The sequence below is a fragment of the Macrosteles quadrilineatus genome, unplaced genomic scaffold, assembly GCF_028750875.1.
Source record: "Macrosteles quadrilineatus isolate MER2022 unplaced genomic scaffold, UCM_ALF_1.0 Scaffold_2__2_contigs__length_208266976, whole genome shotgun sequence".
Lineage (NCBI taxonomy): Eukaryota > Metazoa > Arthropoda > Insecta > Hemiptera > Cicadellidae > Macrosteles > Macrosteles quadrilineatus.
Window position 1 is genome coordinate 70,312,663 of NW_026542595.1, and position 18,645 is coordinate 70,331,307.

The following is an 18,645-nucleotide window of genomic DNA, read 5'->3' on the forward strand; positions in this document are numbered from 1 at the left end:
GACTTTGTAACAAAAACTGTGTTTTAGCGTTAATGAACAAACGTGGGTAACACATTCAATGTGAAGCCTACAGCGTAGTTCACACTAGTAAACATATTATATGTGGTATTATGGTGTTGTTACAGTGCATGCAGTTTTGACTGTTATTTCTTATTGATTTCACTTTAATAATACAGTTAAGTGTACACTTAATATATATATATATTAATATACACTATACATTAATATACACTATGTTCTCAAAATGAACTGAGAATAATTAATTTGAACGATAGTCAATGAAAGTCCAATTAATTATTTCCTTCATCTTTGTATATTTTATGAACATTAAAATTCAAATTCGTTTCTGTATTTATATTACAACATAAACAGAAGACGCTCTTAATACATGAATGCTCCTAAAGTACAGGCTCAACTAGTGCCTTACGTTGCCAACTTCCATCCAGATTTAGTCTCTTGTAAATAGAGGAATTTAGCAAGTTACTGGAGTTCAGCTAAGTAATATTCTTAAGTGTTGAGGTTGACGAAACTGCAACATTAAATTGTTTCAAAATTTCATTGAACGGGTTTTCATTATTTTTAAATTTAATTTAATTAGCTGTTCCCAGGTGTGGACGATGATGATGGTACAGTAGCGTTGTTGGTTACCGGTACTGAGTTCACACCTGATTCACGCTACATTTTTGCGTATATACAAATCTGTACCTGTGCTAGGTTGTTGAGTTAATTCAATAAATTATTTTTATCTGAACCCTGGAAACTTCCCAGCACGCCGACTTGAGCGATCCGCTGGCGAGAGTTGGTGACGTCTTTCCCGCTTTAACTACGGAATAAGGTATATATTCCGAGCGGGAAAACGCCACGTTACATTGGCGCCCGAACAGGGACATTTTTTGATTGATTTGGACTTAGTTTTACTGGAGTTGTGTTTTAATTTTAGTTAGCATATACCTAGTGTATTCTAACTCTAGGTTGAGCTGGTTTATATCAGTTGGAGGGAACTAGCGCTTGTTTTTAGGCTAACTTACGACCAAGTAAAACTAGTTAACGACCAATTATTATTTAAAATTGTGGTTGTGAATTTAGTTAGCCCACGTAGCATAGCCAATTTTGGCCGATACTTTTGTGCTAGTCTTAGCAACCAGTTATTGCCAGTTGTATATATTTTTTTTATTGAACCTGCATTAAACAATAAATTTTATTGTTGTGGGGTGTATAGTATAATTTTATTTTTTTTATTTTAGTGTTGATTTGATAATTTAGTACTTGCTTTATTACTCTTTTAAATAGCTTGTTGGTACTTAGGCATTTTATTTAACTGTTATAACTGGTGATAAGGGTTTGAGTGTGATAACACCTATACATAGACATGGGCGAATTTATTTTTTTTATTTAATAATTTTGTATTTTATTTTTGACTTTATCTGATTAGGCCCGTGTTGCGGTCATGCCGAATACCACTGAAGTTGAGTCGTCGGTGGCGCAAACCGTTACCACAGTACCGGTGGTAGTGACGACTTGCGCTGGGACCTTTACGGTGACTACCGCCAGTAGTACTGCGAACCCTCTCAATGTCACGCGGGATGTAATACCCCCTGCGACTCTAGGGGCGATCCCAAGGACAAACCCGACAATTTTGGGCGAAGGCTTGAGTTCTCCGTTCGATGATCCTCGCGTGGGGTGGATCCACGAATTGCGTAAAGAGGACCTCACACGTGAGATGGAGAGGTTTGGACTAGACACTCGAGGGAAGGTGGAAGATCTGAGAAGAAGGTTTTGCCAGTTCTGGAAGGACCCTAAGAGTCAGTGGCCTTTCTTGTCTCAGGCTGGTGTGATTAACCAAGCCCAACAGCCTACATGGGTGACGGCTATGAGCCATGAACCTGGTTACATGCCTGAGAGTGCTTCTGGGGGTGATCAACATCCTCATCCCTTCCCAGGCGAGAATGTGAGGTCGGACCCCAAACACGGCGTTGCGGATAGTGTTTGTGAAATGCTGGGGCTCCCGCCTGGCACTGACGTGGACACAGTTAGGCAGACCTTGGCCGTGGTGTTGAGAACCGCGTCAGAACCAAAGACATCAAGCATAGACGGTCTACGTAAGGAGACTGGCCCATTTAATTTGACCGGTAGCCTTGTCACCTTTAGTGACGGATTCCAGCGGCCTATAACGACTGAAATTCAGCCTGAACCCCTATCCTCTGCAACCGGGGTGTCTTCGGCTGGAGTAGGTCCTCAGCCCTGTCTTGGGAGCGTGGAAGGTATTCAATTTGTAGTAGAGCATTTTTAACGTTTTAGAATACCAGTCACTGTTCTTCTACATGTGGATTAGGAAAAAATATGAATAGAGTGTGGAAATCACTTATGTGTGTTTCCTTTCAGTATTCCCCTCATATTGTGTCTAGGAGTTCAATTTTTATAATTATAATTTTATTTTTTAAATATTGAAAACCAAATAAAAAAAAATGCAAGATCGTTGTATTATGGATTACTAACTTAGCTATGCAGTTTTAAAATTCTAATGGTTAAAATTTTAAAACCAAAATAATTCTGATCCTATAACTGTACTCAAATTAACATCCTTAATTCTTTTTCAGGGCATTAGGTTCAAGTCTAAACTTAGTGAAAAGGTTCTGGAACATATCAGAAACGGTCCTGGACTTGAAAAATTTGTTTCTGACTCATTAAACGTCGACAGTACTGATTGGAGCTATTACAAAGGAAAACTTAGAAGAGAAAAGGGTGAAGAAGAGCGTCTTAGACTACCTCCATGGTTAAAAACAGAAATACCTACTGGTAAGTCTATGCGTAATGTATACTACAACAATGCAATTAAGCAATCAATCCGTTTCTGAAATAATACGAATTAGTATTTTCTAAGGTATTTACAGAAGAAGTTGCTAAAGCAATTTCCTTGCAGTGTTTTTATATTATAATCCGTAATTATTTACAAAAATCCTAATTCACCATAAACCTAATGTAATGACATTTTTGTATGCCTTGAAAGTAGTTTAACTGTTGTAAGCTTGTTAGTTAATTTAAGCATTTAATTTGATTTGACTGAACTCGCTTAAAAAAGTTTGAGGTTCAGGAACAGTAAAACACTGGCATTCTGTTAAAAGAGGAATGTAATAACGAAATTAAGAGTAAAATAACAAATTACAGAAACAATGAGTACAGACTGAACAAACAAAATTTGTAAATACAATGTGATATAAATGGCCAAATGACCAGCTGAGAAGGGGTGTTTTAAAAGAAAGAGAACAAGCCAAGATAAAAAGATTGAAGGCCTGGTGATTAGGGAAATGGAGTGCATTGAAAAATAAAATAATAAATGAAAAGTATAAGTTAGAATTATAAAAGTATATGTTGTAAATATGAAATTAAATTTAAAAGAAAATTAATAAAATAAAACTAGGTTTATTCTCAAAGAATTTCTCTCTAGGGAGAGAAAATCAAATTTTTAAAATTTTATTTTTATTTTTTTACTATTTTGCGAGTGAGCAAGCAGATTTAGAATTATAATAAATTATGGTTACAAATCTAACTACAACCTAACTTCTGCCACTTAAGTGACAACAGGCCATGGGAGCTAAACTTAAACACATACACAACACGCGCGTGCGACACTTCATTGAAAAATTAAAACGATTTTGGATACTAAACTCACGCAAAGCCGATTTCTAGGAGACTGTAGATTTCTTCTGCAGATAATCTAGAGGGTTGCCACAGATGCCGGAACCTCTCCGCCAATCGGATGGTGAAACGTCATGCAACCAGGGTCTCCTTTCAGCTGATTGGTTTTCGTGAGTCCACGTGATTTGCACACGTGTAGAGACTTCCAGAAGTTTATTGGCATATTCACTGTCTCTGTCACCGAAAGAGTATTGAAAGCAGGAAGATATGGGTAGAATTACAAAGTTCAGGAAGCTTGAGCAATATGAATTGAAATATGTTTCAGGGTTTCATAACTGGCAAAGTTAAGAAAATTTAAAAAATTTAAATTTTTTATTAAAATTGAGTTAGAAGTTACACTGTGTATAAGCGGACTCCCGATTTACAGGATCCAATTTTGCACGGCTGAAGGAGGAGTTACGGTCCCTCAACTTGCACACGGTTTGTGAGGAGGCTAGATGTCCCAACATCGGAGAGTGTTGGGGTGGGGGAACTCATGGCACCGCCACCGCCACTATCATGGTTAGTATCAATATGTTTATTCACCATTGAGAACGACAAACTTAACAACAAATTACAATCGGCGATACAACAACATAAAAATTGAATGAGACATTACTAGTTTACTATTTAAATAAAAAGTATCAACAAACTGATACATACTTTCATCCAATAGGATGTCATAAACCCTTATAATGGGTAAGCGGTGGCAGTCTCTTGTTTAGAGTCAAAGGTCGATAACATACTAAAATTTTAATAAAATCGGCCGATTGCGTTCTTGCAAAAACCACATTTTTACTTTATTATACGGAAAATAGCTATTAGTAAAAAAAATACTAAATTTCGTAATAAACTGAAAAACTATGTTTGGCTATGTACACATCACTAGCTTGGCTATGTACACATCACTAGCTTAGCTATGTACACATCACTAGCTTAGCTATGTACACATGTTTAGCTATGTACATTTTCACGCATGCACGCACGCACACACAGATACACAACGCACACACACAGACATATTCTGCGAAACACGTTGTAGTTATAGGAATTACACTATATCTAGGAATTAAATGAAAGCCAAGATCGTTGAAAAGTCCTTTTTACCTGTCTGGTTTCTATCCTAATTTGTAGTCGTTGAGCAGTTGCCTTACCAAGCATCTTTTATAATCAGTAGGCGTATTTATTGTTTACACTTCAAACGCTTCACTGATTGCAACTGTTTTCTCTGAGTGCAACTCGACAGACTATATCGGGGTTTTCTTCAGGTGAGTTTTAAAATCTTAGGAATTTGTTGTACATTCATTTTTGAAACGTGTATAGAAGAAGTCTGGTGTTCTAGAATATACATCTGGTTCTTTGCGTCTTAAGACAGCTTCACACTGGCGTCCGCGGACGATTTCTTCGTCCGCGGACGGATGCAAAAATAAATCGTTGCCCATGTTATCCGATGGGACCGTTCACACCGCGCATTGATACGTAGCGTCCATCCGCGGACGCAGAAATTCATCCGTGGACGAATTGGCGGAATCGCTCCGGGAGCGATTTTTCTAAAACGTCCGTGGACGACCACGCTCTCGCGCATGCGCACTGAGCACCAAACCACGTTTAGCGCAGCGCAGCATCTGTCCCTCACCTCAGTGTTAATTGTATACATTCATATATTCATATATACTCAGTTGTATTCATATATTTAACTTTACTTAAAACTATTGTACTACTGTGCTACTACTACTTGTTGCCTATTTTTCATAATTTTCAGTAATTATAATGTTTGTTAAAGGGTATATATTTTTTTTTACTTCAATAATTTATATTTCATCATCAAACAATTTCTTGTAATAAGTTTTACTCTCATGGTTTTTCCAACAATTATATTGTTTCAAAATATCGTTGTATGATTTTCAACGACCTATCAATTAATTGATTCCACCGCTAAAACTATTAGCATTGATTTATAGTATTAAATACGAAAAATCGCGCCCACCTTTAAGCACATGAGACAATGTAAGATTGCATTTCCATATTACCATTGCTCGGTACATTTATTTAATAATCCCAAATAATAGATAAAAAATCATCAATAAAAAAATCGCTCATTGGAATTCCACAGTTTGTCTCGGTTTTCTTTATTTCACCATCAATCATTTTCAACACCTCCTCAAACTTATTGGGCGTTAATCTAATGTTGAGAATCTGTCTTCATCTTGCTCCAGATCGTTCATTAGGTGATGGAATTCACAAAATCGCTACCACTTGCTGTTAATCGAATAAACCCACTTTCTCATTTTTTGTAATGAGTACAAAAGTACAACCTCGTCGTCGCTATCATCACTAACGTACTTGAATCAAGCCATGGAACCATGGAATCAAGCCATGGGACAGAAAATCCGGACTGATACCATGTGACAATATGCACAGACATTGTGTACACCTCCCTCGAGCTGTAGGAGGAATGGCCAACTTCCCTACAGTATTTGCATTTGCGAATGAGTGGACGCTCGAAGCGTAGCTCGCAATGTGAAGGGGTCGGGTAGCATCCATCCGAACCATTTCATCCGTCCGCGGACGAAATTATCGTCCGCGGACGCCAGTGTGAAACCGCCTTTACCTTGTATGCCCTAATGTTGGCAAAGCTCACTGTTTTCCTACCAACTACCTTAGCAACAATCTAATAGAAATGCTCACCAGGGTTGTTATTTCTTCAAATAACTAAACCCCCGTGACTTCTCAGTCAAGTTGCTGCTGTGTTGTTTAACTCTTAGATCCCAGAATTTTGTAAATTTGGAACATGGTTTTATTACTTTTTTGTTAAACCTTCCAGAAATACTTTAGTTCAATCCATTGTGAATATTCATCAAACACGTGGCTGGCAGGAGAAATAATCTTGTTTTGGAGCGAAACAGTTATTTGATAAAATAAAAAGATTACCTTATCCAACCACAGTTGCTGGTATGACAACTAGTTTCGTTCCTTAGAACTTAGAACGTCAGGTGATTGTATGCAACCACATCATCAATGTGTATATTTTAGTATGTCAAAAGATTCCCTAAAATACTATCAAAATCACAATAGTCAAAACTAGTCATGTTGATCAAATTATTAAAATGGAATAAAAAGTGATAAAAGTGGTTAAAACTGTAATGGCAATATCAATAATATATTCCAACCAAGGGTCACAATGAATAACATTTATTTGCTTGTTTTTCATATTTTTGCAGTTCCCCGTATTCCGCAGCCTTAATTATCGATTCGCTGTTTTCTGCTTTAGTACGCGGGTTTTCAGAGCCATTTTCTTCATTTTCAAACAGAGGCAAATGTATCTCAGCCTATTATTTCTCTCCTTTAGGTATATTAAATTAACTTCTTAGCAAATTAACTTTTTTCTTAGCAGGTAGTTTGTATACCAATTTTGTCAACTGTCCAATTAGTGGGTCTAGATTCTAAAATTTAACTGTACTGTTTGAATTCCCATCTGCAAGGATTGTGGTGTATGGACACTACCTTGTACACTTCCGTGCTCCGTTTAAACCCTTAGCAATGAATTTCTGCCTCCTTGCTGGTTGATATTCCTATCGATGTACCACCTGTGCCACTGTTACAACATTAGTTTGTACTCAGCCACTGGTGTTGCTCGTGCAAGAGCTTTAGCTCAGGTGATGCAGTATTTATTTCTTTAACCCAGGAACACCTTTCGGCGTTAGTCCTTACAATGCAGCCTGGAAATGTCATGTGAAATTTGCTTATACAAATAAATGTATCTGTGTTTTTTGAGATGGTTTCCTCTTCTAGAGTAGAAAGAATCTAAAAAGTTTCAGCATTTGAGTATCTTCTAAATGAGATATATACAACCGTTAAATTGTTCTAAGCAATCTGAATCGGTAAAAAGTGGTACAATTGATTTACATTTTAAAATTAAAACCTTAAGAGCAATTCCATAGGTTTTTTAACAACTTTTAACGCCTTGGTTTTTACGCAACACCGTGTTAAAATATTTCATTACAATAAAGCTCTGGACACAAACCCACATATTCAATTACTAATTACCGTCTTGTTACTAGCTGAAATACATGGACGACTTTTACAAAAGTTGGAAGTCTGCTCTAGTTCAGGGGTATTCATGTCTACATATGGACATCATCAGGGATAACTTCATAAAAGAGCGAATCTGTATCAGAAAACAAGAGTTTAATTTTTTTCTGAAAATCCTTTCTATTACACTATAATTAAAATTATACACATGAATGTTACTTAGCTCTAGCACATAAAAGCCTATACAAATTAGTTTATTAAACTCAATACTTTCTTTCGAATAAGTGACAGCAGCAAATAATTCCTTGTAATTAGTTCTGTATTTAAAAAGACGGGACTTACAAACTAATTTAAACAATAGTTTTTGTGTGGTTACAAGTTCTAGAGGTTTTTTTACGAAAATTTTAAAATGTTTACCAAACATTGTAATCTTCATTTTTATAAAGGGTTTTTAGTTTTTTGCGTTCTTTCCATAGTATACCAATCTATGTAGGGATTTAGCCGAGGGCTACGATTGAGTTATATTTTTAAACTTTCAAACCTAGTTGAATAGGTTGTTTTAGGTTTAAATAATGTATTTTGTATCTTTCATTATCTTCTTAGGTGGTTAATAATTTAATTTGGTTGGTAAGAATTTTGTGGAGATTGATGAACACTATTAATAGAGTTCATGTAAGAAACAGGGTGTGTAGGCTTTGACTAGAGTGCTTTCAGTTTAAATGAATAGTGTTAAACTTTAAAATGTTTTATGGTGTTCAAATTGATTATGTATTGTAGGTTTGGATGGCATTTCTACTCTTGCTCGAGTCTGTTTGGAACAGTCACTTAGATGAGTCACTTAACAAATGTTGAATAGTTCTTTAATTTATTATTCCACTGAAATTAATATGAAACACAAGTCCCTATTTTCCACCCCGCAGTTTTTAAGATATACAGCGTTAAAGTTTCCGTTGAATGCATTTCTTAATTCCACAAATTCATTGAAAGGTCCAGAACATGATCGGAAAATCTAGAATGTGCTCGAGCAACACTTTCATCGACCGTTTCCATCTCCCCTTCCGAGTCTACCTCCATACTGTGAATTAGTACAACTGTTAAGAATGGCTTCTCTTCTAAATTTCTTCAACTAATATTATTATTAATAGGATAAGAATTCTCTTAAAGAACATACTATGCATACAAACTACAAGAAATACTAGGCTTGTTAAATCGATTTCCTACCTAACTTAACTTCCTCGCACTCAACCCCAGGAGTTTCTTTGATTTTCCTTCATACATCGTATACAACTGTCTTAACCTTTTTTAAAAATTTAGGTTTTGGGCTCTGTACGCTTTAGCTAATACTTTTGTGCAATATTTATTTGGCTGACATTTCTTAAGACTTATTGTCAGTGATCTTGAACAGAAATTGGTTTGCGTGCACTCGACAGAGAATACAATTTGTACCATGCATATGACCAGTTTCCAAACATTTAATAGGCAAAAGACTTCGTAAAGCAATCAAAAATGCTGAGGAGATGAACGCAATCAATAATGGCAACGAAGAAATTGTGTTTAACCTTGATCAGCAAAATGCCCTCGATCATTTTAATCGTCAGTTGAGTAATGAAACTAGTCAAAAGCGTACAATATTGTACGTGCATCTGCCGAAGTCGGAAAAAGTTGTGTGATTTGAGAAATGATTCGGTTGTGTAAAGTACGGCATGGTTACGAAAGTATACTCTTATTAGCTCCTACAGGCATTGCAGCTAATAATATTGAGGAAGAGATAATTCATTCAGCCTTTCGTTTTAATTTGAATCGATTTGGTGAAGTCAGAGAATTATCTGGAGAGTCTAGAAAATCTGTTCAAGAAATGATGTTAAATATAAAAGCCGTAATATGCGATAAGTATGGCACGATAGGCCAAAGAATGCTCGCAGCAATGGACAAAAGGCTTCGTCAAGGTAATCCAGAACTATCTAACTAGCCATTTGATGGTTATATGGTATATTTGTTTGGTGATCCTAACCAATTACAGCCAGTTAAGTACCGAGCATTATACATGGAAGCTGGTGTGAGCGAACTAGCAATTCATGGCTTAGCAATGTTTATGACTTTTGACAAGGTATTTTAACCAAAACCAATCATGAGACAGATTGGAGACAAAACGATTTAGAGAATGTGCTAAACAATATCGCTAATGGTGTGATAACCATGGATGATTATAATTTCCTCGAAACACGATTCACCTGGACAAATCGAGAACAACTACACTGTTGTGAAAATGTATTAAGAATTGTAAGCACAAATTCTGAAATTGAAACCTACACTCTGGAAAGATTAAAGAATACTGGAAACCCAGTAACGGTTATAACCGCCATAAGTAACAATAACGCTTCAAGCACAGCCGATACTGACGACTGCCAAGGACTCCCAAATACACTCAAGCTTGTGTGTTGATTGCAGGGTTATTTAAACAATAATTTGTGGACGTCAAAAGAACTCTGCAATTGAAGTTTGGGGACAGTACATGAAATAATTCACAAGACTTCAGATTTTGCTAACCACTTAGAAGATATACTTTTGTGTTTTGGTTCATTTTGACAATTACAAAGGTCCACAATTTTTAATGGTGTAGTTCCCATTACACCTGTTATTGTCTCTTTTAAATGCAATGGAGTGTCGTGTGTCAGAAAACAAATGCCATTACAGCTAGCATTTGCTATCAGCGTCCACCGGAGTCAAGGGATAACAGTGAAGAAATGTGTTGTTGACATTAGCAAAAAAGAGTTTTCTCTTAGATTGACGTATGTAGCATTATCTATAGTTCGACAACTGGATGGACTTTTATTACACTCATTTCCTCTATCAAGACTAGTTGGTATAAACAACCATAAATTATTTTCAGCAAAGAAAGCTGAGTTCAACCGATTCGAAGGGTTGAAATGAAGACAAATGTTAAAGTTGCACAGTTGACTTTAAAATTTCAAATTTCCCATCCTGTTTTATACTTAAATGCTAGTTTTTTTTACTTGTTGTTTTTTATACTTAAATACTTTTTACCGATTTGCAAGGGTAAAAATAAGTCCAATGTTCGTTTTTTGTAAAGTTGAGTTTAAATGTAAAATTTTCCTCCCCTTTTTTATACTTTAATACCCATTTTGCATGTTATCATCAGAGTCCCAACTACTGTAATTTAATCGACTTTCGCAAGAGGTACATTATGAAATTATTATAATTTTAATCAATAAGACAAGCATTAGCACATATACTGTTTTTTTTTTAATTATACAAATATTAAATCAAGTTTTCTCCGCTCAAAATGGCTTTCACTGCTCTGGAAGCAATCCTAGTTTAAGTGTTTAAATTCTTTAAGATTTTTAGCTAATTTTGCTATTGATAAAGCCTTAAATCTAAATGTATCTACAAATGAGAATTTTAAAAAATGTTTAGATTTATCATCTTCAAATTCATATCCGTACCCAGAATTAACTGGATAGTTTATATATTTTTCATCATTGTTTGCTATTAAGTAAATTTTACCAAATTGTTTAGAAAATTCTTTAATAAACAAATTTGTATCATAGTTTGAACTATTATGACAGAATATATGAATATTTTGTGGAAACTTAAGATTTAATTTACAATTTTAATGTGCTGCACCTCTATATTTTCCTGTTAAATGACAGTGATCTCTTACGTTTCGTCTTTTGTCATTATCAAAACCTCTATTTTCACAAATATGACATATATTTGTTTTACAATTTTCAATTTCTTAGTTTTCAGTCAATCTCATAGGATTTTTGTTTCTTGAATTGTATTTCTTAGCTATATACTTTGAAATCTTGTCTAAATATTCAAATAATTTATTTGGTACATTTACCAACTCTTCTTCCGTTTTTGCTCTATAACAAATTGGTTTATACATTTTATTAGTCATTCTAGAAACCAAATAAATCGTAAATCCATATATGTATATGTTTCTGAATTTTATTTCTATATAAGTTGTTTGGATTATTTTTACGAGTATTAATCTTTCTCAAAATACTTTCAAAATCCATATAAATTAAATAAGAGTGTTCCTTTTTTTAATAATAGTTTTTAAATTCAACAGTTTGACCAGGAAATGGCATAATTGGTGTACAAGGTCCATGAGATTTACAAATTATTGAATGATTACTCAAATCACTATTTTTATAAAAATGAGTAAAATATCTTCTGCCAATTTACTTTTTATGGCTGTGTTTAGGTGTTGTTTTCAATTGAAACTAACCTACTCAAATCTAAATAATTGTCACAATTTTTATGATATAACAGATCAATAAGTTAAAGTGTGTGTGAAAAATGTGTCCGTAAAAACTCTCTTTTACAGGCTGCAGGTTTTGCTCTACACACAATTCAACGTACATATCGTACATTTTCTTCAAAGCTAAGTCTGGGCTCAAGTACTTAACGTTTAGACACTTTATTCTAGAATAATGGCTGGTGTATCTAGGAAGGGATCTGATATGATTTTTTTACGAATTCGATAGTTTGGTCGTCGAACTTGTTTGATGGTATTTTAATGTCCCCTTTTGTCTTTGTAAGCTATTAAGTTAGGGCTGGCCATTTTTTGGACGATAACGTTAGTTACCTGTTTGTTACTAATGTCCAGTGTTTTTTAAGAAAAATTACACACACTCTGTGACCCTCCAGTCCAGATGATAGATACAACTTGTTCTCTTTACATAGTTTGCATTTTGTTTTTTTGTTACTGGTTCTTCTAAAGTTATAGAAGATAAAAATGAAGTCTGAAGATCCCAGCTGCCAAGTTTCCAAAAACTATCGAAAATGGATTTTTGTAGTTCCTCAGATATATTATTGTTACAATGGAACCTGCATCTGTGATTGTATACCTGCACTTCCTTTTTTCAGTGTACTTTGTCCTTGCGGTCGGTGTATGCCGCTCCCTGTATGTAGACTAGGGCTTTAAAAACTGCAGTTTTTTGCTATTTGGGTGGTTAAATCTGCTGGTATTGCTAGATCTGACTTTATATGAAGTGTCTGTTCTATTGTCATCTGGTTTGTCACAATGACCAGCCCTGTTGTCAGGCACATCAGGGTTTTTTTAAGGAATCTAAAGAGTGGTAGGAAAATCCACCACCTCAACGGTTACACGCTCATTACTAAAAATTAACACACGCAACTTCTAAGTCATTGTCAGAAAATTTGTTCACGTCAAATGGATAATCCCTACTGATTTTAATCCCGATACAGCGTTGCTTATTTTTGTAACTTTATATGGACACTGCTCAAAAGTTTTACCACATCATATCCGTGATAATGTGATATTCCGAGTCAGTGAAAGGTGTGTGGATGAAGTGACACCACGTGATAAAAGTTGCTTTGCAAAACTCACAGACTCCAATTGATACGTGGCTACTGTGGTTATCAAGGAAAAGCAACACAGGATAATATTTCAGTCTTGTTAACATGAATTTGAAGTGAGAAAGCTACTTGGTAAAACTTAATATATAATGGTAAAGCATAATGAAACCAATATACAGGACACGCTTGCTGGAAAAATCACCGGCCGCCTAATCTGGTGGAATCGGCAAAAGTTGATATATAGAGGAAGGGGAGAGACACTCTGCAAAACCGCTGGATACTCTCGCCCGCAGGTAGAAGGGATTGTACAAATGGAGATGGGCACACGTCCCGGCGAAAGAGCCGGACCTTCCCCTGCCCTCCTCCGCAAATAAATGATTTCATATAGGCTATAAATTAAGGAGTATTATTACCTTAATTTTACTGATAACATCTCTTGTGGATAGTTAAAGTTTGTCATATAAGTGTCTTGTCCCTGTATTTTAACTCATATCTTGTTTAAAAGCTCGTCAAATGTAGTCACATACATACGAAAATAATTAAAAAAACTTATTTTGGTTATTACTGAGCTGTAGAAGTATAAAATGTTCCATAAACTCAAAACAGTTTTGGCCGAGATCAGCGTGTACTGATTCAACCTTCGCCGGCTCCGTCAAGCTTGAATCAACCTTAAAACAAACTCGTCAAAGGGTCCATTAATTCCTACCCTTGTCATTTAACTACCTCGGGGGGAATTCTGCGCACCATTTACTAGCCCATCGCGCGTTAACAATTATTTTAATTCATCACTACCAAATGAAGGGCTGAAATATCATGTTAATTGAGCCATACTATATGAAAAAGACTATTATTTATTAGAAAACTTAGTTAAACCTACAAAAACAAACTGTCGTGTCTTACCTTCCTATTTGCACAACACATTACCACTTTTTAAAGTTTACCTCACATAACCTCATGTTCGGCTAGCTGCGACCACGCTGCAAAGTTACAGTTGTTTAGACTGTCGCTTGGCTGCATCACCAGCAGTAGCTTCATTCATGACAAGCTCCATTTATGGGGAAAAGAATGCGCGCACAATTACCTACCGCGTACATTTTTCCCTGCTCAACATAATCTTCTTCGTGTTTACTAGTGTTTCATTGTATAAGACCATAGGCAAATAGAATAAATATGATAAGACTGTCATCTTGTAATTGAATATTAAGGGTGTAAAGGCTGTTCAGTATGAAACAATTTAGAGTAATCCTATGATTGTTATAATAAAAAGTATACTCTATGTTTCAATGTTGATCCTCTATGTATCAGCTGATGGGTGACACCTGTACCCGAGGATGCAGATTTTGCTCTGTAAAGACATCAAGAACCCCCCCTCCCTTGGACCCCCATGAGCCCCTCAACACTGCCACGGCCATCGCTAAGTGGGGTCTTGACTACGTGGTGCTCACCTCAGTGGATAGGGATGGTGAGTTCGAATAAATTACAAATTACCGTAATTTGTATACTCTGAGGACAATGAAAATAGTATCATTCGACTAAAGAGTACCATGTAACATGTGCATGTGAATGTACCAAAGTACTTCTGAAACAAACCTATGCCTAGAGGTTTTAAGTTTTTTTAAGTGTTTTTGATAAATTTCAGTTGTAAAAGACCCAATTTCTATTTTACAGATTTACCAGATGGAGGATCAGCTCATTTTGCAGAAACTGTGAGAGAAATCAAAAGACAGTGAGTTTTGTTTAGGTTAGATTTTAAATAAGGTGTTTAAGTCTTTAAGTGTACCTCCTATACCTGGATCTAAACTAGCTATATTTTTATAAAATTACAACAACAAAAACTAAAACGTAAACCTATGGCTTTCTTATCAATTTTAAAATAAAAATTACATTATTAATCGCTCACACTGCAGCTTTATTCATATAAGACATAGTCTTCTCAGCTCGATTAGAAAATATAGAAAATAATCTTCTGATCTTTTGTTTTCTAGTCAGTTTTTGCAGCCCGATCGAGTTTGTTTTTGCTTGAGAAATGAGATGACAGTGACAGTGTATTCATATTGCAGTATTTTCTATGTATTCCAGTTGATGATAAAATGTCATCACTTAAATTTATACAGTGAACACGAGTGAAATCCCTATATTCTCTCGTGTCTTGAAATTCAGCGTGACTCACAATTGCTCTTTATCAGATGGCCTAAAACTAATGAGAAAATTCTACGTGAAACCTGAATTGTCTATTGGTTTTTGCTGAACCTGCTAGTTCTACAGGCTTAGGTAATTTGGCGATCATGTCCTCTCTTATAGCATCAACCACCTCATCTGACTCCATTGCAAATTTACTGGTTAGTCCTAAGTGTTTATAACACTGGAGATGAACCCCATGTTAGCCCATGTTTGTCATTGAACACTAATTTATCACGAAATTGTCTGGTAGGCCTTTTTTGGTGAAAGAAAGAAAAAACAAAGTCTTCTTATGGAAAGATATTTTTATTATTTGATCTGACACATCGCCTCATGATTGTGTGGATGCCAAAACTGGTCTTGAACATCAACACTAGCATACCCTTGTTGTAATCAGTCTCTGATTTAGGTTTTGCAATTTGTATATTGTTTCCCTTATTATTACTATTTCTTTGTCAGCAGCAAACTTATCACCTTCATGCATTGTTGATAAAACATGTACATATTTTTGTCAAGCCACATAATTGATTAATACCGGAGGACTGAGCCTTGCTCGGTTGTGGTTTATTACAATCTACACTTGATTACTGAAATAATAACAACTCCTTAACCCTGGGAGCTAGGGCGGCCTGAATAATGCAAAATTGCTCGGCGCCCTGGCAAATTTGGCCATTTTCAGAGTTTTTTTTTAAATAAATTCGTAAAAATTTATTTTTCTTTATTGTTTAGGTGAAGTGGTAGAACATTATGGCTATGGTATATGTGTAATACCATTAGTATACAGTCAAATTAAAGAAGCATATTCAAACTTTGTCTTCCCCCATCGCAAACGCAAAGCTTGAGTATAACTGCAATAAGCATTTTAAACTTATATACCAACCCCGTACGAAGGACGGGTACTCTGTTACTAAATATATAATTCTCAGATTGAGAGGATGGTCTTTTGATTTGCATTTGTTCTTGAGGTAGTCTAACTTGGTGGCAATAGTCTCACCATTTTCATTCTTAAGAGTTATGCACCAAAGGATAGGCATCGATTTTTCTGCCTCTGCCCTGAAAATGATAAAATGTATATTTTGCAACCTTTTCTCAATCCCCTTGTTTGCTTTTTCACGACACATCAAACAAGGAAAGATGCGTTGCTCTTTTAAATGTTTTATTTTCATTTGTACAGAAATTATAAAACACTCACGATGAATTGTCCACAGGAATGCCAACATAATGGTGGAGTGCCTAGTACCAGATTTCCGTGGTGACGAGACTTGTATAAAGACCATCGTAGACTCTGGCCTTGACGTGTTTGCGCACAACGTAGAGACTGTTGAGCATCTTACTCCTTTTGTCCGAGACCGGAGAGCAAACTACCGGTACTTGTCAAGATTTTATAACGATACATGAATTTTATTTTATTTATTAATCCGATGATCACATAGCCTATTGTATCAATGTTTATTAGTGGTTAAATTAAAAGATTATTATAACTTATAATTATATTTAAAAGTCTCTCCATTTGAACTACTATATACCTACAATATCTCTTGTTTTAATTCACCTCTCGTGTGTTGAACAGACAGACTATGAAAGTTCTGAAGACAGCTAAGGACTGCAACCCAGACCTGGTGACTAAGTCTTCTATCATGCTGGGACTTGGAGAGACGGATGATCAAGTCATGGAGACTCTACAGGGTGGGTTGAACAAAAATAAGTCTAAGAACCCATTTTTGATTGGAAAGATACTTTTCACAAATACATCAGGTCAGCAAGAGAATTAGTGTCTTCTTAATAGGGTGTCTATAGCAAGGGTGTCATGATAGCTACCAGATATCCCCATCTCCTGGAAAGTCTCCAACATTTCAGTTGAAATACCTTCAAAACCCCGACTCTTATGTGACTGCTACATACACCACGATTATTGTTGTTCTGATGAATATTTTCATTGCCGATTTATGCTAGAATAAGTTGCCAAATGTTTATTTGCAGTCACAAAGTCTGAAATGACCTCCCGGAATTTGTGAGGGCCGGTAAAACCTGAATTGTTCTACAACAAGCTTCTGTGGCAAGAAATGTGACACTTTAATACAAATTTATTTGTTACAAGTCTTGCGCCAACATGCCAAGACCCTTTTAACCTTGATGTTATTGATTGGCAGAAATTAGAATGAAGTAAATCAAATCCCATCCAAGTCGTTGACCCAAGACGACTTGTTAGATTCAAGTTACTCTCAACGTAATAATGATTGTTTACAGATCTCCGCTCTGCTGGTGTGGACTGTGTCACTTTAGGACAGTACATGCAGCCTACAAAAAGACATCTCAAGGTACAATAAACTATTTTTTTTTTAATATGTATCCCTAAGACCTCAATTTCAGTCTTTCTCACGAAACCCCACAGAATTACTGGGAGCCTTCAGTTAACAATTATTGTTTTAGCCTATATATTTACTAACAGAAGTGAAATTGGTCCCAATTTCACACCGTTTCTAAACCGTCTTTTTTAACAATTAGAATAACTGTTCATGTTTTTTTAGTAAAAATTGTGTGAGTCAAAATATTAACTCACTGACATGTTTCTAGAAACATGATTTTTATGACATGAAGAGAAACACCCGGTCTGAAAAACCACTATGAAATTTAATTGACAAAGAAAGAAGGTACCTAATAAAAGATGAATTGTAAAATAAGACGCATTTCCCAGTCAGTGTGTGTGTTTTGTTCCTGGAAACAGCCCTCTGTTACGTAAGGTAAGGTTGGCGAGTTCTAAATCACCACATATTTTATAAGCCCTGTTACTGTTGCAGGTAGTAGAGTATGTGACCCCAGAGAAGTACAAGCACTGGGAGACTGTGGGTACAGAGATGGGGTTCCTGTACACAGCCAGTGGACCTCTGGTACGCAGCTCATACAAGGCTGGGGAGTTCTTCATCTCCAGCATACTCAAGAATCGCAAAGCTTCACAAGGGCTATGATTTAGACATCCACTGTATAGACAGCTGTTGTAGTCAACGTTACTGTAAAATAAAATTGTTAATTTTGTCTCTCAGGGTGTTTTTACTACCTTATCAGTGTTTTTATTTGGTTAAGTATTTAACCCTTCAAATTGGGATTAAGTTATTCCACTTTGTGGCTATAATACGGAGGAAACATTTATAAAGCTGACACCGGCATTGACCTCTAAAACATATTGGTGGTGTGAGTCATTGAAGGTACAGCCAAGGCCCATGATATACCGGGATGGAATACAATTGTACAATACCTCTGTAGGGGTTTGTGGGCGTCTTCCAAAATTCTTCTCCAGCTTCCCTGATTTGGTTTTTGCCCATGTATATCTTCAGAAGTCCATCCCAGTTATCATGTTTTTCATTCAACCACCGCCCTTGAGGGTCGAACTACTACTGATGGAGTAGGGCAAGT

At 35.8% G+C, this 18,645-nt stretch overlaps 1 protein-coding gene across 2 annotated transcripts in view; it reads left to right on the plus strand.

Moving 5' to 3' along the window:
- LOC128985559 (lipoyl synthase, mitochondrial) overlaps positions 1 to 18,269 on the plus strand; it is a 65,108-nt gene extending 46,839 nt beyond the window's left edge. For both annotated transcript variants that reach the window (XM_054405157.1, XM_054405158.1), the window contains exons 3-10: positions 2,598 to 2,796; positions 4,064 to 4,197; positions 14,362 to 14,518; positions 14,725 to 14,782; positions 16,443 to 16,601; positions 16,805 to 16,920; positions 17,482 to 17,552; positions 18,033 to 18,269. In XM_054405157.1, the coding sequence (XP_054261132.1) occupies positions 2,598 to 2,796; positions 4,064 to 4,197; positions 14,362 to 14,518; positions 14,725 to 14,782; positions 16,443 to 16,601; positions 16,805 to 16,920; positions 17,482 to 17,552; positions 18,033 to 18,200 (1,062 nt within the window). In that variant the 3' untranslated portion in view covers positions 18,201 to 18,269. The remainder of the gene's footprint in view (positions 1 to 2,597; positions 2,797 to 4,063; positions 4,198 to 14,361; positions 14,519 to 14,724; positions 14,783 to 16,442; positions 16,602 to 16,804; positions 16,921 to 17,481; positions 17,553 to 18,032) is intronic.
- The last annotated feature ends 376 nt before the right edge of the window (positions 18,270 to 18,645 follow it).